At 55.2% G+C, this 26,003-nt stretch overlaps 2 protein-coding genes across 5 annotated transcripts in view; one reads left to right on the top strand and one right to left on the bottom strand.

Annotated features, from left to right (window-relative positions):
* Positions 1-4,448, top strand: part of Tmem104 (transmembrane protein 104) — a 64,292-nt gene extending 59,844 nt beyond the window's left edge. The window contains exon 10 of one of the 2 annotated variants that reach the window (XM_008831451.3): positions 552-4,448. In XM_008831451.3, the coding sequence (XP_008829673.1) occupies positions 552-1,312 (761 nt within the window). In that variant the 3' untranslated portion in view covers positions 1,313-4,448. The remainder of the gene's footprint in view (positions 1-551) is intronic. The other variant, XM_029562716.1, reaches the window with a different exon arrangement.
* Positions 4,449-6,666: 2,218 nt separating this feature from the next.
* Grin2c (glutamate ionotropic receptor NMDA type subunit 2C) lies at positions 6,667-25,626 on the bottom strand. Of its 3 annotated transcripts, XM_017797720.1 has the most exons (14): positions 25,469-25,545; positions 24,202-25,243; positions 18,855-19,268; positions 15,779-16,377; positions 15,354-15,468; positions 13,882-14,093; positions 13,527-13,692; positions 13,130-13,283; positions 11,705-11,830; positions 11,356-11,585; positions 10,857-11,017; positions 10,191-10,378; positions 8,581-8,813; positions 6,667-8,198 (listed from the first exon to the last, which is right to left on the bottom strand). In XM_017797720.1, the coding sequence occupies exons 3-14, from the start codon at positions 19,251-19,253 to the stop codon at positions 7,095-7,097; spliced, it is 3,687 nt and encodes a 1,228-aa protein (XP_017653209.1). In that variant the 5' UTR covers positions 19,254-19,268; positions 24,202-25,243; positions 25,469-25,545; the 3' UTR covers positions 6,667-7,094. The 3 variants fall into 3 exon arrangements, with proteins under 3 accessions (XP_017653209.1, XP_008829675.1, XP_017653208.1); XM_008831453.2 differs by lacking the exon at positions 24,202-25,243 and having other exon boundaries at positions 25,469-25,626; XM_017797719.2 differs by lacking the exons at positions 24,202-25,243; positions 25,469-25,545 and having other exon boundaries at positions 18,855-19,336.
* Between the last annotated feature and the right edge of the window lie 377 nt (positions 25,627-26,003).

Raw genomic sequence — 26,003 nt, 5'->3', positions numbered from 1 at the left:
ACCTCTCTGGTGTGACCCCTCACCACTTCCCATCTACTGTAGATCCTGGGCACCCAGCTCTACACAGGATTCCCAGCATGCCTGCCCTCTTGCTTTTAGCATATGTAGCAAGACCCAAGAGGATGTCACCTCCCAAACATGCTGTGCCTCTCAGCCCTCCACTCCCCCACCCCCATCTCCAGGACCTGTCAAACCAAGGGAGAGAAGGAATGTGAGTTCTGGCCAGGGCTGCTCATAACAAAAAGCTGACAGGAGGAAGCTAACGGCTCCTGACCAGGGCTGGACACCCTGCTGCTCTTCCCAGCACCCCTCTTCTCTGGATCATACCCAGGCCCCACTGTTGGGGATAGGAAGGGAGAGCAGGCTGGTGACTAGGACATCCATAAGCCCCTGTTGACCTGCTTGCTCCCACATGGCTTTGAAGTTGCACAAACCTGTGCTTAAAGTTTCCTTCCCCTGGGACTGCAGCCTCTCCACGAGCCCCACAGACGAGGGACTGTCCAGTGGGGGCAGGTACATCCTCACTGGCTGACCCCTTTCTTACTTTGCAGCTTTTGCCATCATGATCGTCCTGGCCCTGGTGCGCATTGGCAGTGGGCGAGGGGAAGGACACCCACCCCTAGCCAACTTCTTGGGCATCCGGAACCTGTTTGGGGTGTGTGTGTACTCCTTCATGTGTCAGCACTCCCTGCCGTCCCTCATCACCCCAGTCTCCTCCAAGCGCCACCTCACACGTCTGGTATTCCTGGACTATGCCCTTATCCTGGCCTTCTATGGACTCCTCTCCTTCACTGCCATTTTCTGCTTCCGCGGTGACAGCCTCATGGACATGTATACCCTCAACTTCGCACGCTGTGATGTCGTGGGTCTGGCTGCCGTCCGTTTCTTCCTGGGCCTCTTTCCCGTCTTCACCATCAGTACCAACTTCCCCATCATCGCGGTGACCCTGCGCAACAACTGGAAGACTCTCTTCCACCGTGAGGGTGGCACGTACCCATGGGTGGTAGACCGTGTGGTATTTCCCACCATCACCCTGGTGCCCCCCATTCTAGTGGCCTTCTGCACCCACGACCTGGAGTCCCTGGTGGGCATCACAGGGGCTTACGCAGGCACCGGCATCCAGTATGTCATTCCTGCCTTCCTGGTGTACCTCTGCCGCAAGGACACCCAGCTGGCCTTCGGCTACGGGACCGTCAACAAGCATAGGTCCCCATTCCGCCACACCTTCTGGGTGGGCTTCGTGCTGCTGTGGGCCTTCTCCTGCTTCTTCTTTGTCACAGCCAACATCGTCCTCAGTGAGACCAAGCTCTGATGGCAGGATGTGTCCAGTGACAGGAGGCTGGGAGCCCAGCCCCAGCCTCCCTGCTGCAGAGCAGGATTTAGCTACCATCCAAGCATACATGAGCAGGAAGACTCGGGCTCTAGGAGGAAACCTTCTACATCTCTAACCGGTATCTTGTCCCCACCCAGGACATCGTCCAGTCTGCACCTGCCCTTGCCCTACAAGACAGCCCTCTTACCTGGGATGCACGTGGCTGTTTCCAGGTTCTAGGATGGACCCTGTCTGTTTTACACACCTGCCACTGGAGGCTGGCTCCTTCCTCCGTGCAGTGAGAGATACAGTGCTGGCACTATGCTATTTATACGAGACCCGTGTCCCTTCCTCATCCCTCCCACCCCTTCCTGCATCCTGGACTGTTCCATAGCACTTCCTGCCTCTTCAAAGGTGAATCCCAGGCCCTGGTCATCCTAACCTGGCATGCTCATAACAGGCATTGCCTACCTTCCTGCCAGGCCTAACAGTTGTTAAATATTACTCCTATGGGAGGTCCTGGCCAGCTCTGGTGACAAGAACAGAAAGTGCTAATTGGCACCAGGGTCCCTAGACCAGAGCTGTGAGGGCCCTTGCTGTGGGCACCAGCTCTGGTACAGCAGAGAGATGGAGCATCCCTTCCAAAGGGCTCATAACAGCCTGTAAGCTGGGTTTAAAACCCTTGTGGTCCCTGAAAGAGGGTTTCTCTGTTCCCTGGCTGTTCCACTGGAGTCCTGGGACCTCCTGCAATGTGGGGTGCCACTTGAGAGAAATTGCCCCATCACCCCACACCATCCCCATATGGTTTACAGCTCTGGACTTATGGCAGGGAGAGGGCTCCCCAGTTCCCATTCTACAAAAGGTCAGGCCTAGGGCTGGGGCTAGCTCGCTACCATGCTGTGCTCCACACTAAGGTGGTGGCACACTCAGGAGTCTGGTCAAGGGTGCTAAGTGGCTGGACTCTCCAGGTCCTTAGCTGCTGTGGGACTGGAGGGAGTGCCTACCATCATTCCCATGGAAGGAAGCCAGGCTCCCAGCTGCTTCTCAGTCACGCATGCACCTACCAGGCCCGCTGCCTCGGAATGACGGGCGACTGATGAACTGCATTTTCAATGTGCCTTCTGCTTTGGGCTCCAGGGATCCTTCTTAACCCTGGCTTGCCCCAACTGTGGGTCTGGTCCCACCTGTCCTGGAGCCCAGAGCAGCTTGCTTCAGAACTGCCTCTGGGTTGGAAGGTCTCTGGCCCCTGCCCCACCCTCTTGATTTCAGTGCCTTGCTCCACCCTAGTGAGGGAACCTGTGCCAGCCACCTCTTCCCTTCTATGTCTCGCCATATTTAAAGCTTGAACGATGTTCCAGGACCCAGGGGGCTGTGAAGAATCCTGCAAGGAGTGTGGGACCTGCAGGCAGCGCCCTCTACCTCTGGCCCCCACACCCCTGCCTCTTAAGAGTTTTCAAGTCATGAGGGGCCTCAGCCTGCTTTCTGACTGCTGTTACACAGAAGTTCTTACTTCCCGTCCACATTAAAAACAGACACCTGCCGGGTATGGTGGTGCACGCCTTTAAGCCCAGCACTCAGGAGGCAGAGGCAGGTGGATCTCTGTGAGTTCAAGGCCAGCCTGGTCTACACAGTGAGTTCCAGGCCAGCTGGGGCTACAGGGAGACCCTGTCTCAAAAGACAAAAAAAAAAAAGACACCCCATACCCATCTGTCATTTCAACCCAGGGTGAGCCAAGTGGTGCAGGCACCACAGTGACAGGTCCAAGAATAAGAAAGATCCACCCATCTCCCTGTGCTCAGGCCCTCCCAAACCTGCCTAGCCACCATGGCCATTTGCTGAGAACTCAATTAAAACATCTGTACTTACCGTCTCCAGTTACTTTCCCTCTTGCTTAAGGACAAAGCAAATTAAAACATCTTGCTGCACCTCGGGCTCCAAACCAAATTTTGGTCCCAAATTATTAGTGTCATAAAGCCCAGGCTGATTTATGTGGCAGTCTGGAGCCACGCACAGCAGACTGGCGGCTGTGTTCCCCTCCGCCTCCAAGCTAGGGCAGCCCCAACCCCAGAGGGACCTGGCCCGAGGTGACCACACTACCGAGACTGAGCTAAAGCTCTCTCCACTGCCACCGTCTTTATTTCTTTACTTCCTTGGTCTTCACCTGCCATGTCCTGCTAGAAGTCACAGGAGGCCATCTTCCTCACCACACCAGGCCTCTGCCACTGGTGCCAGGAGAGTTCAAGATGAAGAACCCAAGAGCTAAGCAGTCCTGGGTTTCACCTGCTCCCTCAAGCACGTGGGATGTTTTTATATGGAGGGTGAGGTGGGTAGGCTAGGTCATGGTGTCCATTTGCAGAGGGGCCCTGGGGTCAGGAGTGAGGCGGACAGCAGAGGAAGCCGCCCTAGCCTGGCTCCAGGTCTGAATGTCTGAAGATCAGAAACTCAGCAGCTGTCACTGCCATCTGCCCACACTGTCCAGGACCAGGGCAGGCCAGGTCAAGGTAGGAGTGAGCATTCTTCACCAGGCCCACCTGAGCACCAAACATAATGCCAGCCGCTCTGGCTGCCCCTCACCTGAGGCCAGTAGATGGGGCAGATGGCAGGTGACCGGCTGTGAGGCACTGCTGAGTGGTGGAAGGTGGCACCAGGCACTAAGCCAGGCCCAAGGCCACACAGCTGTTCTCACCACATGGGGCCAAGAGCAGTTTCAGCAACAGGCAGAGGCCATGCCTGCCTCCTGGAGCACTAGCTGAGGGGAGGTGGATGGCTGTGCCAGGCTCTGAGGAAGAGGAAGACTGAGGCCTGCTTAGGGGTCAGTCCCCAGCAAGGGTAACTGTTGCCAAGGGTCACTGAGAAGCTGGCTCTTAAAGACCAAGATCCAGGCTGTATGCCAACCCTGCATCCCTCCTCCCGGGGCATGCCACACAGACAGCAATAGAACCTGCAAGTCCCGCACAGTTCTGGGTACAGTGTGAAGACTGAACTGTCAGACCTGTGCCCTGTGAGTAGCAAGCCTTTGTGACCCCCTCCCTCTGGGAAGTGTGTAACAATACCTACAGATCACTGGTCATGGAGATTAAAGGACTGAGCATAGTGCCTGGCACAAAAAGTGCTCAATAAAGCTACTGTTTGCTGATGGCTGTCTCCCTTTCACTTGTTGGCGGTAGCTGTCCTGGTTGCCTAGGACTCGGTTGAGACTCCAGACACCTGTTGGCTTTATCCCCTAATGAAGTGACAGTCCTCTGGCCACTGCCTACTGCACTTCAGAAACAGGAAACTGGCTTGAAATCATCCAGATCTAGGGGACTCTGGGGAAGAAAGGAGTTGGCTCTGATTGCCCTAGTCTCCTGGAGAACTTGAAGATAGTTCTTCCCTTGCAAAGGCAGGCCAGACATGATGATACCTTAATCCCAGCATTCAGGAGACAGAGGCAGGCAGATGGCTGAGTTTGAGGCCAGCCCGTGTCACATGGTGGGACTCAGAGTGAGTCTAGGTGAGTGCTGCTGCCAGTGCTCTGGAAGGAAGCTTGACCTTGAACTCAGCTATGACAGCAACAGGGTTAACTAATGGCCACCAGTTCCTGGACTTGACTTCCTGCCCTCAGAGTCGTGGCTGTGGGTATCACGCCCCATGCCACCCTTTGTAAGCACCATCCCCAGCCCTTCACCTGGCTCCCTGGAAAATGCTGGTGTGGATATGAGCTTTTGACTAAAGACAAATGAAAGAAGCAGCTAGGGCAGCTGCAGGAAGGAACTGGGTCAGACTGCAGCATGCCCCAGTGTGAGACCAGTGGCAGGGCCTCGCTCTTCCCACATTGCATCAAAAGGAAAATTAGCATGGGGGTGGGAGTTGCCTCGTGTTGGATCCTTTCACATCCATAACCTTACATCTCTCAGAGGTACAAGAGGGCCAGGAGCACTGCCACCATGAACAAGAAACTGGGAAGGCTGTCCTTACCTCCTATGCCCCTAGGTCTTACCCCCTCCATGCATTCCTAGAGAAGAACCCAGCTGCTGGCACCTGGGCCAGCAGCCAGCAGGAGCAGCCCTTCTTCAGAGCCAGCAGCAGGCTCAGCTCCACGTTTGGCTCTTAATTATCTTTCCAGTTCTTGGCTACCAGTGATCTTGGGCAGCAAGCAGAGCAGCCCAGACCTCACACCCTCTCCCAGCCTTACCTGCTGCAGCCTTCTCCCACAGCTGCACACAGACCCTGAGTGGGAGGATGGGAGGGCAGGAAGTCAAGTCCAGGAACCAGTGGCTATTAGTTAACCCTGTTGCTGTCATAGCTGAGTTCAAGGTCAAGCTTCCTTCCAGAGCACTGGCATCAGCACTCACCTAGACTCACTCCCCGCCTGTTGCTGAGCCCCAATCCTGAGCCTGGCTCCAGCCCATGAACAACCATAAGGTAGAGAAAGTGAACATGAGGTAGGTAATAGACAGGTACCAGCAGGGAACCATAGCAGAGAGCACTGGGCTGACCCCAGGGGTCATAGGATACAGCACACACACACACACCCTCCTTGTCACAAGAATTGATATCTGCCAGCCTCCACCTGACCTGTACAGAATAGCCAAATCTCAGCTTTACATCCTTAGCACCTAAGAAGGGTCTGACCCAATCCTTGATGTCTTCATGTTTTGCATGGATGGAAGAAAGAATGCTTGCTCTCTCCACAGTCATTGTTAGGGATAGATGTAATTGCAGGTGTAAAAACACTGAAGACCACAAGCAAGAGCCATCTTTTCAGGTGGCCCCACAACTAATGATATGTGACGATCCAGAGATGGTCAAGTGAGAAACCCAGAGGGAGAATGGAGAGCTGGATGGATAGGTAGATTGTCCCACCTGAAAAGTCTTGGCACCAGTGAAGCAGACCTATGCTTACCTGGGATGACACCTATGCAGGCTTCTAGAGTCCGTGCAGCCAGGCCGCAGGCAAGCGTAGCAAGGCTCCCCACAACAGACCTGCAGCCTCTGTACCATGACACTGTCAGACTCCCAGGGGGATCTCCTGGCAGATCAGGGACAGCCACTGTTCCTGGTAGGAGTTCCTCCTTTCAAGGAGACTAAGGGATGAATTCAATTCACCACCAGAGCCCCCATGCTGAGTACATTTGTCACATCCAGCACCTGGGCAGGTGGAACTGGCCCTGAATACCAAGTGACTTCTGCCTGGAGCTCCTCCCTCAGCTTCACCTGCCCCTTCTTTCCTCTTGGACACTCCTGAAGCTAAGGCTTTTCCAAAGGGAGCTGCTGCAGGTAGATGCATGAACCTACAATTCCCATGATGCTCCAGGTATCCACATGCTGTACAACTTTGCCCCCTCTGAGATGCAGAATGAGGCAGCCAGGACTAGTGGGTTGTAAAGGTTTAATGTCCCAATGCTCCCAATGAGAAGAAACTCCAGCCTGTGGGAGCAGAAGATGAGATGGCTCCACCCCAGTCTCCAGCTCTAGTTTCTGTGTCCCCAACTCCAAGGCCACAGCAACCACAACCAGGAACTAACTGGCTAACACCAAGGCAGGTCCGCCCTCAGGAGTTCCACCCTTTCTGCTCCTTGTGACTGGAGGAATATATGTGATAAACAAGATCCCAGCCCACACCAGGACCTGAGCCTGCTGAGGTCAGAGCTGACCACCGAAGACATCGTCTGCATGGGGGTCCCATGGCCAAGATTTCATCGTTGCAACCAGGGAAGCCCAAGCCTGCCTGCTCCGCCCCAGACCCTGGCAATGTCAGCCAAAGAATCCAACCAAGCAGAAACCAGCGTAAGCTGGCACCTCACACTTCTGACTCCAGACTGGAGATCCGCCTCCAAGTGCAGGGTCCTGGGATGCCTTGTGTCCCACAGACTCCCCTGCTGACCTCTTCCAGCACTCCACTGTCCCTGTAGCCTGTGCTGAGCCCCAGGGTCCTGCCTCGGTGTGCCAGAGGCTCCCAGGCTCCAATGAACCAGGGACTGTGGCTGGCACAGGGTGGGGGGTGACGACAGACAGCTCCCCAACAGAACGGGAGGTGGGTGCGGGTGTGCAGGCAGACGTGCTGTCTGGGATGCCAGGTGGGCACTCCTGGCGGTATGCCTTCCCCGCAAGCCTCCCGGTAGGTGGGCAGCCGCATCGACTGCGCCTGCGCCCACCGTTTGCAGGATGGTGGACCCTGAGGACAGGCGCAGGAGTGGCCGGTGCACCTGGCAGGCAGGGGGCTGGGTCGAGCGAAGGCTTCTGCCACCGAGCTGGGCAGGGAAGCGTGGCGAGGGCGCGGGCCCCGGATCCAGGCGGCGCGCAGCAGAGCCTCCCGCCGGGCCAGCTGCTCGGGCCCGAGCAGCGGCAGGTCGTCGGGCTCGGGGGGCTCGGGAAAGAGTGGAAGAAAGGGGCGCCCGGACCTCTCGGCTCTGGGGAAGGAACTGTAGTGGCAGTACGCGGAAGACAGGGGGCGCTCTGGGAGCGCGCGCCGTTCGGAGGTCGAGAGGTGCCGCCCCGGGTACCCAACAGGTCCTGGCCACCTCTCGTCGCCAGAGTGCCGGCCGGACCCTCGGGAGACGTCGGGCAGAGGTGGCCTGCAGGTCACCGGACGGCCTAGGGACTGCGTGGCCCTGTGCACCAGGGCGGGGCGGCTCCCACCAGGCGGCCCCCAGCCGCCGGGACTCGGTTCTCGGGCGGGTACAGAGCAGGCGGGAGCAGGTGCACGGCGGCTGCTGCCCCAGTTCTCGATGGTACGCGTGGCGCGGTCCAGGGAGCTGCTCACGCCCGCTGTGGTCACCATGTCTCGCGCCGCCTGTAACATCTTCAGCACGCTGGCCTGGGCTGAGCTGGCTGTGAGGTCGGGGCTGGGAGGCCGCGCTGGGCTGGCCAGGGTCTGCACCCCGTTGAAGCAGCTGTAGATGCCCTAGACAATAGAGGGGCGACAGGCCGTGAGCAGAGCCCTCTTCTTTGGGACCAGGCACCAGTTCCCGGCTCTATCCCAAGAAGCAGCCCTCTGAGCCCATAAGAGGCTCAGAAGCAACTGCTTAAGTGCCCCCTGTGTGTCAGGCGCCATGCTGTTTTGCAAATGGAAGAGCTAGCTGAGCCTCTGGAGGTTGATCCGTCCTCCTAAGGGTGCTTGCTAACAAATGGCAGTGAGGACTCAAAACCACCATGCTGGGGAGCCACACCTTTTCTCAAGAACTCAGTTTTTAAATCTGTAAATGGGTCCAGGACCAGCTCTGACTCATCTGAGTTGCTGCCCAAAAAGCTGGGTGGAGCCTGTTTGGGGAGAGGCCGGGGCCTACCCTGCTGAAGGCCAGCAGGAAGTCCAGCTGGGACGTGTTGGGCACCGAGTGGCGAAGTTTCCAGTAGACCAGGTGCTCCCAGGCAAAGACCAGCAGGGCCAGCCCCATGGCCACCAGCAGCATGTAGAAGACTCCAGCCATGTTGTCGATGTCCAGCTTGCTGCTCATCACCTCATTCTTCTCGTTCTGGCAGATTCCTGAGAGCCACACTGTCTCCAGTTTCTGCGTCTCTCCTGGCAGAGGGTACACACCAGACTCAGGATGCCCTCCCAGCTCCAACAAACCCCTACCAATAGTCACCCCTGAGCCTGGATAGAGGAGGGGTCTACCTTGCTTCCCAGTGGGGACCAGCCCAGCAGAGGTAGGACAGACAGGGGAAGCCAATGAGCAAGAAGAAAAACTCAGAGGGAGGCTAGCAGGAGAATCAATGCTGCCCACTCCCAGAAAAGGGCCCTATATGCCAGTAAAGGCTTGGTTTGGCTTGGTTTTGAGACAGGGTCTCATGTAGCCCAGGCTGACCTTGAACTCACTATGTAGCTGAGGGATGACCTGAGACTACTGATCCTCCTGTCTCCACCTCCCAAATGCTGGTGGCAGAGGAGCCAGGTTGTTGACTCGGTTAATTTTAGCATTCATTTATTCATTCACCATCATACACTTGTTGGCCCCTGACTTGCCAAGCCGGGAGCTGGGCCCCTAGGAGACTACAAGCACTCTTGTTTGCTCATTCTTAGGAGGTGCTGGTGAGAAATCAGACAGTGTTGTGGTTTCAAGGTTATCTAGGGATGGGCATTTTTGCTTTATTTTGATTCAGGATCTTAATATGTAATCCAGGCTGGCCTCAAACTCATGGTTCTCCTGCCTTAGCCACCCCCCACCACACACACCCCAAGTACTAGGATTATAGGTGTGCATCCCCACACCCAGCTCCAAGAACATTTTATCTACTAAAGATGAAACTCCTCTAAACTCAAAGCTCTCTCTGAGTTTGGGGCAGGTTGGGCTGAATACTCAAATGAGTCCTGATGCCAAGGCTAGCTTGGCTCTGGGCTAGGCAGGTCTTTGGCACTACCTTATGTCATCTCAAGATAACAGAAAAGAAGTACTCCTCTAGGAAAGACCATGAGAGGATTCTTGGAGGGTAGGGGAGCTCAGCCACCCGGAATCCCCACCAGGCAGCTTGAAGGCCTTCCTGCCTTCCCTGCTCTTTGGCAAATCTTCCACTTGCTCCCTCTTGCAAGCCATCACTTCCCCAGGTCTCCATTGGTTGTTCCTAATACTGGCCCCTCAACTGTCCCAACCTCACCCTCAGAGGCCTCTTCCTACCCATAGGCCCTGAGCACATAGAAACGGTGGTGTAGCTGGGAATGGTGGCACACGCCTGTAGTCCCAGCACTTGGGAGGCAGAGGCAGGCGGATCTCTGAGCTCAAGGCCAGCCTGGTCTACAAAGTGAGTTCCAGGCCAGCTGGGGCTACAGGGAGGCCCTGTCTCAAAAAGACCAAAAAGGAAAAAAAAAAAAGAAAGAAAGAAAGAAAAGAAACGGTGGTGGAGATGCTGATGACCTCAGACCCTGGCGCTTACCCTGGACCCCAGAAGTGATAGTACCCACCGTCCCCCAGGAACTGCAGGAGCGCCAAGTCTATGGCCCTTTTCCAGTGGGAGTCCTTCTGCATGGCAATGCCATAGCCCGTGGTGGCAAAGACTTTGCCAGATCCAATGGTGACCAGCTTGCAGCCCTCATCCTTGCCGGCCATGTAGTTGAGGACAGCAGCATCATAGATAAAGGCATCCAATTTCCTAGGGACAGGCTGAGCCCTCAGGGCCAAGGACCCATACAGGTGAGAGGGAGGCACCAAACCTAGGGCCTGTCAAGGATCTAAGCACACAAACCTGCCAAGCACCGTTGGAGGTACCCTTACAAGGACTCCTCTCTCCCTCCTCAGATAAGCTAGGGGACTCTCTGCCATAGAGGATACATAGCCCTTCTTCCCAGCTCCTTGTGCCCCTCAGACCCAGAGAAGTTTGTAATCACCACCTCAGGTGAAGGCCAAACTCGGGCCAACACCTCGCTGCATTTCTAGGTCATGTGTTGGATACCTATGCTCACTACAAGCTCCACTCTACCTCAAGACTTCCTCACCTCTCCCCAGGAACCCCACAGAACATCCCACCTCCACTGTCCCCACCTTGGATTTCTAAGGAAGGGACACCTAAATATGGTCCCTGGAGAGACATGGGACCAGAAGCAGGGGAGGGTGCAGGGTTGGGGACCCACCCCATCTTCAGGCTGGTGAGTGCATCCTCCACCGAGCGCTGGTTGAACTTAACCATATGGGTGTGCATCTCACGGTAGTTGCTGCGAATGTTCCGCTCTGTGCTGCCATTGGGCACTGTGCCGAAGCGGAAGGGTGGGTACTGATCTTGAGGCCGCTGAAACTACAAGCAGAGAACAGCTACTCTGACCCTCTTCGTCTAGCCCCAGCCCCCAGCCCCAGAGCCCCACCCCATCTAAACCTGTACAGTCAGAGCACAGCATCCTTAGACAGACCACTACTGAGTTTTACAAATGGAGACTTGGCCTGAGACAGACTTACCCAAGGCCACTTGGTCTGTGGACCTGAGCAACCACAGCCCTATCCCCCCAGGCTTCCAGCATCTCCCAACTCCAGCCTCAGTTCAAATTACCCAGACTCTGACTGTCCTGTGCTGCCCATCCAACATCTGCCCCCACCCTTGGTATGCCCCCGCCCTCCACCTGGCTGTGGCCCAGGAACCTTCTTGTCACTAAGGCCCGACACAGTGTCGATGTACTGCTCCTGGATCATGAAGGCTGCCAGGTTGGCTGTGTAGCTGGCGAGGAAGATGACAGCAAAGAAGGCCCATACTAGGACCATGATCTTGCTAGTGGTACCCCGAGGGTTCTCGATAGGAACAGAGTTATTGAAGACCAGCGCCCATAGCAGCCACACAGACTTGCCAATGGTGAAGGATGGGCCACCAGACTCTGGGAACGAGAAGGTGGGCACCAGGGCTCTTCATTGTGAAATGGCTCATAGCCTAGTGGGGACCCCATCACTAGCCACACCACCCTGGCCTTCCACCCAGACCCTGGTAAGAGCTTACTCTTGCCCTTGGTGAGGTTCTGGTTGTAGCTGACAGGGCTGAAGTACTCGAACATGAAGACGGTAATGGCAACCACCGTGAGGCACATGACAAACATCATCACCCACACGGCAGGGCTGTAGGGCTCTGGGGACCAAGGCAAGTGGCTCAGAGACCTCAGTCCCATGCCACCCCAGCAGCTCCAGGTGGCAACAACTGGAGACATGCAAAGGAGGGAGCCAAGGCTCCCCGATCCTCAGAGCAGCAGAGTCCCCCAAAGAGCCTAAGGAAGGACCATCTACAGTATATGAGGCCTCTTCATTCCCTCTGCCCTGGGACCACACATCACCTCACTCTAAGGACTCTTCATAGCACTCACAGTCCAGCAGGGGCCATTGTTAGGGAGTCTGGTCTTTCTGCCTGGAATATGAGGCTCTAAAATCAGGTTTTACTCCTTCTTCTGTTGAACTGACAGGAAACCTGAAGCCTCAGAAGTGGGAAGACCCTCCAGAGTTCTCTGTCTCCTGGGTTAAGAAACCACTGCAGCGGCTGGAGAGATTGCTCAGTGGTTAAGACCACTGGCTGTTCTTGCTTCAGAAGACCCAGGTTTGAATCCCAACACCCACGTGGCAACTAACAACAGTCTGTAACTCAAGTTCCAGGGGATCCAACACCTTTATGACCTCTTCGGGCATTGCACAACATGAGTGCATTTACACACATATAGGCAATACATTCATACATATAAAATAAAAATAAAAACAAAAGAAACCACTGCTGCCTAGAGCACATGCCCCTTGGCTGGGAAGACCATCCTAAGAATTGGAGTCTCCCTGTGACTGGAGATTCTACTCAGAGAAGCTCTACTTTGCTTAAGGCCACCAGGAAGGGACAGAGTGGGGGTCTCACTCCTGCTAAGCCAGCTCTCAGTTCCTCCCCACCACCTCTCCTGTCCTCACGTCTCTCTGTGCCACTTCATGCCGCAAGCCCCACCTGACCTCCCAACTGGGCACTCTGAAAACAGAAGGACCTTGGCTGTCCACTGTAACCCAGTTCCTGGCTGGGGCCCAGCACAATGAGCTGATCCTCAAATTGTAGAGCTCCCAGTGGAGTAAGAACTCCTTTAGCATCTCTTCCATACTCTTGAGGGTGCTTCACCCTTGGTCCATAGTCCAACAAAGCACAGCCTGTAGCCAGCCTACCAGCATGACTTCCCACCCCTCCTAATGGCTCCAACTGCCTGCCTGACTCTTCTTCCCTGACCCTGGCTCAGGCCCCACATTGGCATCACTCCTTTCTTTTCTGTCTCACTTGTTTCCCTCAAAGACTCAAGGCTAATATGCTTGGCCCCGAGGACCCACCCCAAACTCCCCACCTCCTGCCATTCCCCCTCACCCACCCCTGGGCACTTCTGCCCAGAGCCATCACTGCCTGCTCAAGCCTTACCCAGAAAGGCCGAAGGGGAGACAGTGCCATTGCTTCGAGCCACCATCACACTGATGCCCGTCTCCACAAAAGGCACAGAGAAGTCCACGATCTCAGAGCGCTCCTCATTGATGGTGAGGGAGCCGATGGCCATGTCTGCCCGCTTATAGTACACCTGGGGGCCCAGAGGGAATTGAGGAAGTCTCCCAAGGACTTCAGTATCCTCCCTAGTCCCCACTGAGAAAGTGCATCCAGTACCCAACAGTTTAGCTAGCTACTCTCCCTGGGTCCTCAAAGCTCAATTCTCAGTAGCAGAGCTCATTGATGATAACCAGGTCCCCCTCACCATAGGGCTTGAGAGATGCATGAGATGTGAGAGTAGGCAGGGTGGTCTCCCAAGGATCTGGTGTGAACCTACCTCCCCGATCATGCCATTCCACACGCCGCGCACCCTTTTGCCGTGCTTCCCATTGGTCACCAGGTACAGGTCATAGGAAAACTTGACCACCTTAGCCAACTTCTTGAGGATGTCGATGCAGAAGCCCTTACAGCAAAGCTTGGTGTAGGGAGCTACATCCCCGCTGCTGCAGCCACCACCACAAATGAGAGCCCATAGTGTGGCCCTTGACCCCGGCAGCCCCTCCCAGCTTGGCATGCAGACCTCACCCTAAACCCAGACATCACACACACACACACACACACACACACACACGCACGCACACACACGCACACACACACACACACATCGTGGCAGGGCACAGCCCATCCCGGACCTGAAGGTGTGGTTGCTTTGCCTGCGACAGGGCACAGTGTTGGGTACACAGCCACCTGTGCCAGGGTCAGGGCGCTCCACGATGACAAAGGGCCGCTCTTCCAGTGTGGCCACTGTCAGGTGCCGGCTGTCCACCACAGGCTGCAAAGAGGTGCTGTAGCGAGGCCATACTGGATACTTCATATAGAGGACACCATGATCCCAGCGCCCCACCTGCAGAGGACAACCAACCTCAGCTGGAGACTCCTGTTCCACCACCCCCCAACCTCTAGATAGGATTTTTGGGGACCACCTGTCAGGGCCAAGAACCCTAAGGACACCTGAGGCAGACAGATTAGGGGGACTCAGGGCAAGGGCATTTGGAGAATGGGAAATCCCTGTGAAGGGCTGAACATGAACACAAGGGCAGGCTTCCCAAAGCCTCCTCTGAGCTCTGGGCCCTGAAATCTCCAAGGCTGCCTCCACATTGCTGCTGGCACCTAAAGCCCAGGCTAACCCTGTCTCACTCTTTCCCCATGACCTCAGCATAAAGTCTCCATCCAAGACTCAAGTTCCATGTTTTCCCATCACTCTATCCTACTTCTTCATACCCCTAAACCTACCTGCCACACCACTTAAGAACAACCTTCTAGGGAGAGATGGCTCAATAGTTAAGAGCACTGGCTGCTCTTGCAGAGGACCTGGGTTAAGTTCCCAACACCCACAGGTCTGTCATCTAATAAGCATCCCTAACTCCAGTTCCAGGGGCTCCAACACCCCCTTCTGATCTCCATGGGCACTGCATGCATATGGTACACTTACATACATGCAGACAAAACATTCATAAAATACAAAATTAATAAAAAGCCAGAAGAGCTTTCTGTCTATACCAAGTTAGTCCCACTTTCTGGTGGGCTCCTAGACAGTCCTCTGTAGTCCAACTCAAACATCCCATCAGTGATGCCTTTTCTAGTTTCCTTCTTTGAAAACAGAACTGTCTTGTTCCTCCTCTTTATGCTGGTGCTGTTTGGTGTTTTGTTTTGTTTGTAGGGAGTAAGACATGTTCTCGATATATAGCTCTGGTGGCCTGGAACTTGCTATATAGATCAGGCTTGGCTGGAATTTGAAGCAATCCTCCTGCCTCTGCCTCCTGAGTATTGGGATTACTGTTGTATCCAGCTCCTGTGCTGTTTTGCACACATCTCTTCTCAAACTCTAGTCTCCCCATATTCTACTTGTTTGCATGTCCAGCCCCGCCAGCACAGACATCAGTCACTCCTCCAGTGACAGCAATAGAAGTGCTTGATTGTTTCCTAGTGCAAGAAAACCAGGGCTTTATGGGAGCCCAGAGGAGGGGCACCTAAACCCCAAAGGCTTCCTAGTGGAGGGAGTTTCAGCCGAGACCTGAAAGATGGGGAATTAGATAAAGGGACTCTGCTTAGCTGTGGGAAAATAGTAAGAAACCAAGGGCCCCTGGGCTCACCCCCTTCTCACCATCTCCCAGAGGCGGTGCCGGTTGAGGGAGATCACAACCATGGTGGGCTGGACCAGGTACCCACCAGGGCTGAAGGAGAAGTCTCGGCCCTCCCAGGTGACATTCAGTAGGTGCCTGGGGAGTTGAGGGTGAGAGATACCAGAGTGTCCCCATACCCTTGCATGTGGCTGTGCCTGGGACCCCTCATTACCACCATCCCAGGGGCATTTGTGCGCTTATTTTTAAATGTCTTCCCGTATTGACCTCATGATCCTTTCCACACCAGGAGACCCACCAGATAAGGACACTAAGATCCAGAGACATGAAGGAACTTGGCCCCAGGTACATACTAGTGCCAGCTAGTGGAGATGCGACCAGGGAGTCCAAGCTCACTGCCACCCAGGTCCCCTGGAGTGCCCCCTCCCATTCCTGGACAGGTGCCCACCTGTAGAAGGCCTCCCGGGCAGGGCTGACAGGCCCGGGATGGCTACGGCAGTCCCCAGCCGGAGCTGGCAGGGTACCATGCTGGCGCCGGTAACTGTGGGCCCCTAATGCGAGGATGGCCACACCGTCGCGGACCTTCTGGCGCAGGCTGAGGCGCCAGCTCTCGGTGACCACGCTGATGAGGCCCACGGGGAAGACGGCTGGGGGCGCGTCGGTGCTGCCCAGCGCCAGATTGGGTACCAGCCACACGTGGCCGGGCCCTACCAAGCCGGCCTGTGCTGCCTCAGCGAAGAGCACCTCCGCCTCGTCGCGTGAGCAGTAGGCCACCAGCACGGGCGCGTCGACCTGGCGCAGGAGGCGCTGAGTGCGCGCTCGGGGGCCGCCTGGGCCCAGCTCCAGCGTGAGGACGTCCAGCAGCCTCCAACTCAAGTAGCTGGCGTCCGCGACGGCGCGCACGCCCTCGAGAAAGAGCGCGTGGCCCGGGTGCAGGCTGGTGATGACTGCGAACGCGCTCCAGTCGTACTCCTCCAGCACCTTGAACAGCACCTGCAGCTGCTGCTCCAGAGACACGCCCAGCTGCAGGAAGGCGGAGCCCGGCTCCTGGGGGCGGGGCCGGGGAGTGGCCTGAGCCGGGCGGGGCGAGCTGAGTCCCGCCCGGTTCCCCCTCTTCCCGGCTCCGGTTCCTGCTCCTCGGTGCGCTAGCTTGAAGGGGTTTCAGTCTCCGGGCACCCCTGCCCTGCTAACCTATTGAGAATTTTGCAAACTACGCATGCCCAACCCCCACCTGACCCTGCTGGATCACAGACCAGAAGCACCGGTGCCATCTGGGCGCTTGATACAAACGCAGACGCCCAAGCTGCGCTCCACACACCAAAGGCATCCACAGGAATCTCGGGGTGACACGTGGGATCTGCACGTGAATAAACTCTTCTGGTTTTTGTTTAGAAGCTCTGCCCAAATAACTGAATCTGAGTCTTAGAGTGGCAGCCTAGGCAACAATACTTTTTGCTAGCACGGTGAGTGCTAAGAACCAATGTCCTGAGAGCTGATGCCTGGCCCAAAGATAACAGGAAAGACCATCCTGCCCAGAGCCCTGGAAGCAGAAAGCCTCAGCACCACCTCTGCAGTCCCCCAACAAAGCCCGCAGGCACTGCCAGCTTGGGCTAACGGTTTCCTCCTAAGGCGTGGTCTTCCTGCGACCGACTGCTGTAGTCCCTCCAAGAAGTCTCCTCACTATCACATCCCAATCTTTAAAAAAATATTTTGGATTTTTAAAAAATGTGTACGAGTAAGTTTTGCCTGCATGTATGTAATTGCACTCATGTAGTGCAGTGCCCATAGAGGTCAGAAGAGGACGTTGGATTCCCGGGAACCAGAGTTTTACAGTTGTTGGCTGCCATGTGGGTGCTGAGAACCAAACCCAGTTCCTCTGCAAGAGCAGCCAGAGCTCTTAACCACTGAGCCAGCTCTCCAGTCCCAAAGGTTGTATGTTAGTTGCCTTGTTTTGTTTTGTTGTTATTTTGTCTCCCTATGTCTCCCCCACACCTCCACCACCCCTGAGCCAAGGACTGAATCCAGGGCTGTGGCGAGGAGGGCTCTAAGCTAAATCTCCAACCCTCCAATCTTTTTGAAAAAAGGAAAACTACAGGTCAAACAAGCCAGTTTCTTCATTGCAATTTAAGAGAACCAAAGAAGCCAGGTGTGGCATCACATGCCTTTAACCCAGCATTTGGGAGGCAGAAGCCAGAGGATCAGCCACAAATTCAAGACCATCCTGGTCTACAAAGCAAGTTCCAGACCAGCCTGGTCAATAGACTGAGACTCTATCTTGGGGAGGGGGGCGGGGATTGGAGTCTTCATGGGATCTTCCTTTGACTCCTGATCCAAGAAAACAGACATAAACACTTATGGCATTTATGAGATGGTGGGGAGATGTGGGCACTGGCTGGATATTTGAAGAGGTTGAGGAATTTTTATTACTTATTTTAGATGTGATAATGTGTTGTTGTTGTTGTTTTTTTTAAAAGCTTTCCTCTGCTAGAGATACATACTGAAATATTTATATGTGGAATAATAAGATTTGGGGCTTTTGAGCTACAGTTGACCACAGCAGAGGGGGAAATAGAAAGGATGAACATGGGTTGGGGCAGGTGGGCCAAGATGGATGGAGGGCAGCTGAGATTCTTTATACTCTTCTATACGTATTCAATCAGTCTTCTCCCCTGTTACTTTCCTTGGCTGCTGGCTTACTTAGAGTAAAGCCAAATGCTTCCCACCTCCTTCTCCAGGCTTCTCTCTGCTCCTCAGAAGCTCTGAAGTACACCACCGGCCCCTACCACTAGCTCCCCAGACTGCTCTCAAGTCTCCCTGAGCCCCTGGTTTCATTGTAGACACTTCTTGAAAGATCGTACCTGATGAATCCCTATCCAGTGATCTTTGAGAATTCACATAGCCTCGTTGAACCACACATGGCCCATTAGAAAATTTTACCCTATAGGCCACAGCCCCTCTGCCAGATGAAGGAAGGGTAGGTCTGTAACATCTCCATACTATCTTTTCTTCAAAATACTTATCCCTGTCTTAGACCTCCATAAGAATCTGTTTGGGGAATTCTCTCCTCTAGAGACCAAAACTATTGCAAGGGCAGGACCGTGTTTGCCTTCTCCACATGGTTCTGGAGTGCTAATGGTCCTGTACCGGTGAATGCCAACTGCCTAGAGGGCAAGACATCAAATCTAGTTTCTAGCAAGCTCTCTGCCCCAGAGTCTGACCAGTAAGGACTGGAGAAGCAGAGGAGTAAGCTGGTGGGCCTGACCATTACAGGTTGAAGGTCATCTGCCCACCTCATCCAGACACGAATGCAACAGTATCCCAGAACACTGAACTTCTGGAACCAAGCAACATCCTTCCCAGAGCATCCTCCCCTTCTCAGATATCACACATCTTCAGCCCCACCTCCTGGCCAGTCCCAGCTTCCCACGACATAAACTACTTCCTAGTTCAAACTCAGCCCTGGTTCCCAGCCCCGGCCCATCTCTGGGCCCAAGGGAAGAAGGGGCAAGAGTTTGAGCAGGCACCTTGGGGGTGAGGACCACAGCAGAGCCCCCGCTGATGCTGAGGACGGGCACGTGAGTCTGGGAGGAGACGAAGTCCAGGAGTTGAGCCACCGCCTCGGTGTCCACGTTGTCCTCAAAGACGATGCCGTGGACACGGGCAGCACCCAGAACCCCGCAGATTTGGGTGAGGAGGCTGCTGGGGTTGGTGTTGTTGACCCCAACGGTGAGTGGCTGGATCTCCAGGGGCAGGTCCAGGAAGTTCTGAGGGGTAAGATGAGTGCGGGCCTGGGCCTGCAGTGGCCCAGAGCTGCCAAACACCACTGCCACTGTCACTGCCTGCTCGCTCTGCCCTGGGCCCAGCCCTGCCCAGGCACTGAGGAGTGAGGTGAGCAGCAGGGCAGGCCCCAGGGCCCCACCCATGTCCACTGGAGGGTCCTGCAGAGAGACCATGGGAGACATGGAGAGAGACAGACAGACAGGAGGTAAGGGTCAGAGGACACGCACACACACATACATCCAGAGGGCAGAGAAGAGAAAACCTCCCTCCACAGGAGAGGCAGAGACAGATAAGCACGGACAGACAAAGAGAAAGAGACAGAGGTTAGCTGAGCATCACCAGGGTTCCCTGGAAAAGCAGGAGCTGGAGAGAACAGAAGCCTGGACAGGACTCATCATCCTGATCTGTGAACATCACCTTTAGCTAGAAAGGCCACTGCTCCCCAAACCCTCACCTGGGTTCTGCCCTAACTAGGACTCTGAAATGCTAATCTGTTGTTCAAATGCATGCAGTTGAGGTAGACAGGCCTGAGTTCAAATCAGGTCTGCCATTTACTGGCTGTGTGATTTATTTTTATTGTATTTTATGTGTATGGGTGTTTTGCCTGCATGTATGTAAGTGCACCATATATGTGAATACCTGTGAAGGTCAGAAGAGGGTGTTGGATTCCCTGGAACTGGAGTTATGGATAGTTGTTAGCTGCCGTACAGGTGCTAGGAACTGAACTGGGTTCTCTGCAAAAACAACCAGTGCTCTGAGCCATCTCTCTAGCCCCTTATTTTTTTTTCATGATATGATGTGTGTGTGTGTGTACCTATGAATGCAGGTGCCTATGGAGTCCAGAATGGAGTATCAGATCCCCTAGAGTTAGAGTTACAAGCAGTTTTGTGCCACCCAACATGGGTGCTGGGCATTGAACTAGGGTCCTCTGCAACCCCTGAGCCATCTCTCCAGCCCTAGATATGTGATCTTTGAGAATTCACATAGCCTCACTGAACCACATAAATGAGATAACAGAAGCCAGGTGTGGTGGCACACGCCTTTAGTCCCATCCCAGAACAGGGGAGGCAGAAGCAGGTGGATATCTTGAGTTCAAGGCCAGCCTGGTCTACATAGTGAGTTCCAGGCCAGCTGGGGCTACAGGGAGACCCTGTCTCAAAAAGACAAAACAACAACAACAACAACAAAAAACCTATTTACTGTTATTAGCAATTTTTATTCTGTAGGCCACAGCCCCTCCACCAAGTGAAGGAAGGGTAGCTCTATATCACCGCCATGCCCCAGTCCCCTCTATAGCCGAAACTGAATCTTGTATCTATCCCTCATTGGAACAAATACTACTGCTCAGAATATCCTCCTTGCCATGGAGCCAGCACCAGGACCCTCCACTTTGTGGCTCTGCCTGGCAGCTCCCCTCCTCCTGAACACTGCTGCCATTGCCACCCTCCCCTTGGTGGACTCAGTTAGGAGCAGCCCTCCAAGGCAGGGTGGGCAGGACAGGTTCAGGACACCTGAGACCCTGACATGTCTGACGTATGCTTGCTGTTTCCCATCCCATTGCCAGTGTGTGGAATCTTTTTGGCACCTAACCCAAGGGCCAGAATGTATCTGCTACACAGATGCATCTGGATCAAGGCCAAGAGTGAAGCAGGCGACAGTAATGACTTCTGGGTGCCAACTGATGCAGCTCATGGCCTAAGCTTAGCCACCTTCTCCATCTTTGTCACACTCTAACAAAATTTCTAGCCAGAGGAGAACTGAAGGGGGATCAGGCTGGGTACAGATACATGACCAAACCCAAACAATTGCCAACACTCCTGCCTGGGCACCTAAAAAGCAACCTGCCTCCAGGGCCAGAGTTCAGGCTTTCTTACAGATCTGTGTGCTACTAAATCGTTCTCTTCCTTTTGTTCCAACTCTAATTTCTCACATAACACCCCACAGGGGCTTCCCTGGCTCTCCAGTTCTCTCTAAGGAAACAGCGGGAAGGGATAGGCAGCCATCCCTGGGGAGGGTACACAAAACCTTCTCTTCTCCCTGGTTGTTGAAAGTTTAGTTCCGAGGGGGACCACAAATGGGACTCTTTAGTTAAGAAGATACAACTTGGCGTACTTATGTGCTGAGCGCCTTCTATGAATGAGGTGCTGGATGGTGAGATGTTGACACAAGTGAGACGTAGTCCCTGTCCTCCAGGAACTCAGAATCAAAGTTACAGAACCAGCAGGCTGTTATGAGCACCTTTAACCTCTTTTCCTAAACTTAATTCCTCTTTCCATCACACCCTGGCATCCCTACTCCCCTCAAGCTTCTAGCCTCTCCCAGTAAGACCTTTCAGCTAAGGATCTGGCACTCATTCACAGAATGGTATAAGGAGCTGATAACAGCTTACCGTGTTATCAATGACAAGAGAGATGCAATTTAAGGAGTCAGGGCTTTAAGCTAAAGTGCCAGGTTATAGAAGTTCAGCACAAGTGGAGAGGATGGGGAGCAGAGAAAGGAGTACTGTAGACAAGTTGTTACCTTTGAAATCTCCCTGTGTGTGATTTCTTAGTACAAGGTACAAATGGCATCTTGGAGGCACAGCTCAGTCTGGGATGGGGTCCTAAGTCAAGGCAAGCACTTTATCCACTGAACCATCTACCTAGCTCCTCTCAGTAATATTCTTATATTGACTGCATGTTGAAATAACATTTTAGAGCTACTCAATTAAACAAAATATACTATTAAATTAATTTCACCTGTTTCTTTTTCATTTCATTTATTGTAGTTTTTTTTTTTTTTTTTTTGAGGCAGAGTCTCACTATGTAGACCAGGCTGAACTTGAACTCACAGATCCACCTGCTTTTGCCTGCCCAGTGCTTGAATTAAAGTCATGTGCCACTACATTTGACTCTTTTCCCTTTTATTAACCTTGGTGCTAGCAATTTTAACATTTTGGTTGTTAGTTTTAGCCTTTAACAGCCACGAAATTCCTCCAGCCTGGTACTAGAAAATTTAAAACCACACATGTGGCTCCTGTGTTATTTCCTCCAGACACCGTGAGTCTGGGTGAAGGACCTAGGCCCTCTCTCAGCTGCCAAGGGGAGATGTTCCTCTGCAGCTTCCCTCCATCATGAAAGTATCCCCCTGGATTAGGGGTGGAGAGGAGGGGTTGTCGAGGCAGGTTATGAAGGATAGGCCAGCATTAGGCATATTCGTGAGTTCTCAAAGCAATGTGACAGTCTGCTCACCAAGGTGGCATGCAGCTCATGCTCTGTCCCTGGCCCTTATCCTCTCCTCTTCATCTTCTTCCTGCCACCCAACTGTTGCACTAACTGAAACTTTCCTCTGGCTCTTGTGCCAGTTGTCAAGCAGAACAGCTGTTCCCTAGTGCCCACGAATAAAATCTGCTCACCCCATACCGTAATCCCAACCTTCCCTTCATGGATACCCAACTCTGCCAGGTTGGTGGCACACTGTCCTTATCTCCAGACCCTGGGTCCTGCTGTTTCTAGGGTCAGAGCATCCTCTTCCTGACAAAATCCTATTATCTTTCAGAGCCCAACTGTGCTGGATAACTTTAGTGTCAATTTGACACACCTGGGTTGAGGGAGCCTCAGTTGGGGAATTGCCTCTATTGGACTGGCCTATGACCATATCTGAGGGCATCTTCTTGATGAGTGATGTGGGAGCCCAGCCCACTGTGGGTGGTGCCACCCCTGGGCAGGTGGGCCTGTGTTGCATAAGAAAGCAGGCTGAGCAGGGGCCAGGGGAGCAAGCCGGTAAGCAGCGTTCCTCCATGGCCTGTGCTCCAGCTCCTGCCTCCAGGTTCCTGCCCTGAGTTCCTACCTTGGGCTCCCTGATGAACTGTGACCGGGGAGATATAAGATAAAATAAACCCTTTCCTCCCCAGGTTGGTAGTGGTCAGAGTGTTCTGTCACAGCAGTGAAGAACAAACTAGGACACCAACCTAAGTTCCCAGCTACACAGGCTTCTCTTGAGCATCAATTCCAGACCCCTAGGGAAGAGACAAGAGCTTGGACCCACCGTCTTTTCCCTACAGGGTCAGGAGCTCCGAGCTGGCCCTCCTCAGGGGCCCCTCCATTATTAGATCTTTGTGTCTAATGACACTCCTTTCCCAAAGGGTCTTTAAAATAGTGTTTGCTGGACACCTGAATGGCAAGTGCAGGGGAGAGAACCACAGAAGTCAGTCCTGCTGGACCCTCAGCCACCCACACTTGCTCAGAGCCCTTTTCTGTTGTCCCCAACCCCCAATCACATGCGGGCTCTCTAACAAGGCCTGATATGTAAACACACAACCATACATATACACACACCCACACTCACACCCACGCACACAACTGGGGACACTGATGGTTCCCCATCTCCAAGGTCCAGAAGCTCTGGTCCCAAGAGCAGGTCTCACCCACCCAAGGTGTTGATTCCTCACAGTGAGGGACACATTGCCCATACTCTGAAAGGACCCTCTTCTGTGGACAGGTTTCCCTCCCTCGATTTTGCCCAGCTAAACCTGAACCCTGGCGCCTGGAGACAGACAGCCCCTCTACCTTGTCCACACTGATAGGGACACAGAGTTCTGGTTCCTCCAAGACTAACTGCTCCCTCCCGGCTGATCCAGCTCGCCCCGGGGGCGCTTCGCCCCCTCCCCTCGCAGGAATCTTACTCTGGGGCTGTGAAGTTCGGGGTATTTTTAGGCCGGCGATAAATAATTCATAGGGAACGTGGCATCAGGCTGCCCCTGCAGGAGGAGGGGGCGCGAGCACCGAGAGTCGCCGTCACCCGCGGCTCAAGGACACTCGCGATGCGGCGGCAGTGGCGGTGACTCTGGGCGCGGGGACCCTCGCCACGCCTCCTGGCGGCCAAATTGGGCACCAGGCACTCGGATACTCGGCGCCCCCCTCCTCCGTCCCCCTCCTGGCCACTAACCGCTTGCGCCTTCCCCCAACCCTAACTCCAGCCCCGGTCCTAGGCCCACTGTCTCAAGCCCTTGTGGGTGATGACGGAGTTAGCCTGGCAGAAGGGGCTGTGGACCAGGACCCAGTCCAGGTGACCCTTCGAAGCGAACCCCCAGGCGTCCAGTTCCCTACCTACCTGTGCCTTTCACGTTCTTATTCTTCCAAGTTTAGAAACTAGCTCAGAGCCAGGAACTGGATCGGTTCCAAAACAGAGCCAGTGGAATGGCACCTTCTCCACATACTGGATTGTTTTCCCCCTGGACTTTCTTATGACTTGGGAGCTGCTGATGGGGCGGAGCCTGGGCCATCATCTAAGGGTTAGGGGACTGTACCAGATGCCCCATTGGGAAGGGAGGGCTGGGAAATGGGGTGGACAATTGGGGTCAGCATCAGACCTAAGGGAACACCCACCCCTCACCCCGCAGGACCTTCGAAGGGTTGCTGGGCGCCTTCTCCTTCGGCAGCGCTCCCCTTGCCTGCCTAGGCCAAGCACAAACCGCTTTCCGCAGCAGGAGGCTTCTCCTCCCTGCCGTCGGGGTTCCTGGTCCAAGCCCCAGGAGACCACAGCAGCCAACTGGTGCGGCCAGGGCCCAGGACACCAGGGCAGGCCTTTTCCGCCCACCTCCTTTTGGCGCCCTCTGAGCCTGGGGAAACCAGGGTGAGGGATCAGTTTTTGGGAATATCCTGCCACTCCAGAAACCCACATTGATTCTCTGAGGTCAGAGGGTGAGCTGAAAGGTAGGGAAAAGGAGTGCAGCAAGGGGAGAGCCTGGGGCACTCAGGCCGAAGCAGGGGTCGGATGGAAGGCAGATGCGCGCAGCAGGTGCCCAACAGACATGAGGAGTCAGGGACAGACTCCAGGAGCCGCCACAGCTCCCCTCCGCTCTCTGGGCTTCGCGCCCTCTCTGGCACTCTGGTGCAGCTGGGCCAGTGCCGTAGGTCCGTCCGGCCCCTGCCCGGTTCCTCGCCCGGGAGGCTTCCGCCCGCAACAGTTGGAGCCAGCAACCCAGACTCCGGTGTCCGGTACTGACCCTACCCGGGGGCCGCCGCACCGGCGAAGGGGAGGCCTCGGAGACCCTGGGGACGAACGCCTTGCGCTCTTCGCCTACGTCCTTCCATCGCGTCCGCGGCCAGTCTATCTCCCCAGTTTCTCTTCCTTTGCCTCCTCTCCGCTCGCCCTAGTTCAAACCACAGGTCGGGCTCCGGAGGGTCGCAGTTCCCTGGAGCACCGCCCCCCACCCCCTCGCGCGCACCCCCCGCCCCAATCCCTGTGCCGGCTAGACTCTCCCTGCGTCCCGCGTCTGCCTCCACCGTCCTTGCCCGCTCGGCGCCGGAGCCCAACCTCCAAGTTGCCGGAGAAGTTGGCGCTCCCGGCTCGCTGTGCGCCCCCCGCTGCCACTCACCCAGGGAAGGGGCGCTGAGCCCGGAGCCCCCGGCCACCTCCCGCGTGGTGCAAGTCCCGGCGCCAGCCCAGAGCGATGGCGCGCTCTCTCCGAGCTCGGCAGGTACCGGAGCCGGCACGGCGGGATCAGTGCCCGCCGCACGGCTTGGCCCGCTGGATGTCGCCCGCCCCCGCGCCCCGCGGCAGGGCTGTGTCCCGGGCTGGCGGCGCGCCTCCCGCCCCGGGGCTTACCAGATGACTGTGGCGGGCCTCGCCGCCGCCCGCCGCCTCCGCCCCGCCCCAGACCGCCCCGGCCGGCCACCCGCACCCCTCCAGCCCCTCCAGGCCCCTCCCTGCCGGCCTGTGTGCCCGGTTGCCCGGGTCCTCTCCCCTGCTCAGGGACCCTGTCCCCAGACCAGACGCTGGGAGGCAAGGACAGCCTTGGAGAAAAACACTAGCTCGCCAGGAGCCTGGGTTTGAGCCCTCCATTCACTAGCTGTGTGACCTTGGGCCAGTTAATTTCGAGGTTCCTTCAGTTTATAAAGTGAGGCCACCAT

Source organism: Nannospalax galili, unplaced genomic scaffold (assembly GCF_000622305.1).
Source record: "Nannospalax galili isolate Female #2095 unplaced genomic scaffold, S.galili_v1.0 scaffold634, whole genome shotgun sequence".
Classification (NCBI taxonomy): Eukaryota; Metazoa; Chordata; class Mammalia; order Rodentia; family Spalacidae; genus Nannospalax; species Nannospalax galili.
The sequence above is the reverse complement of the archived record's forward strand: the minus strand, read 5'-3'. Positions and strand labels throughout refer to the sequence as shown.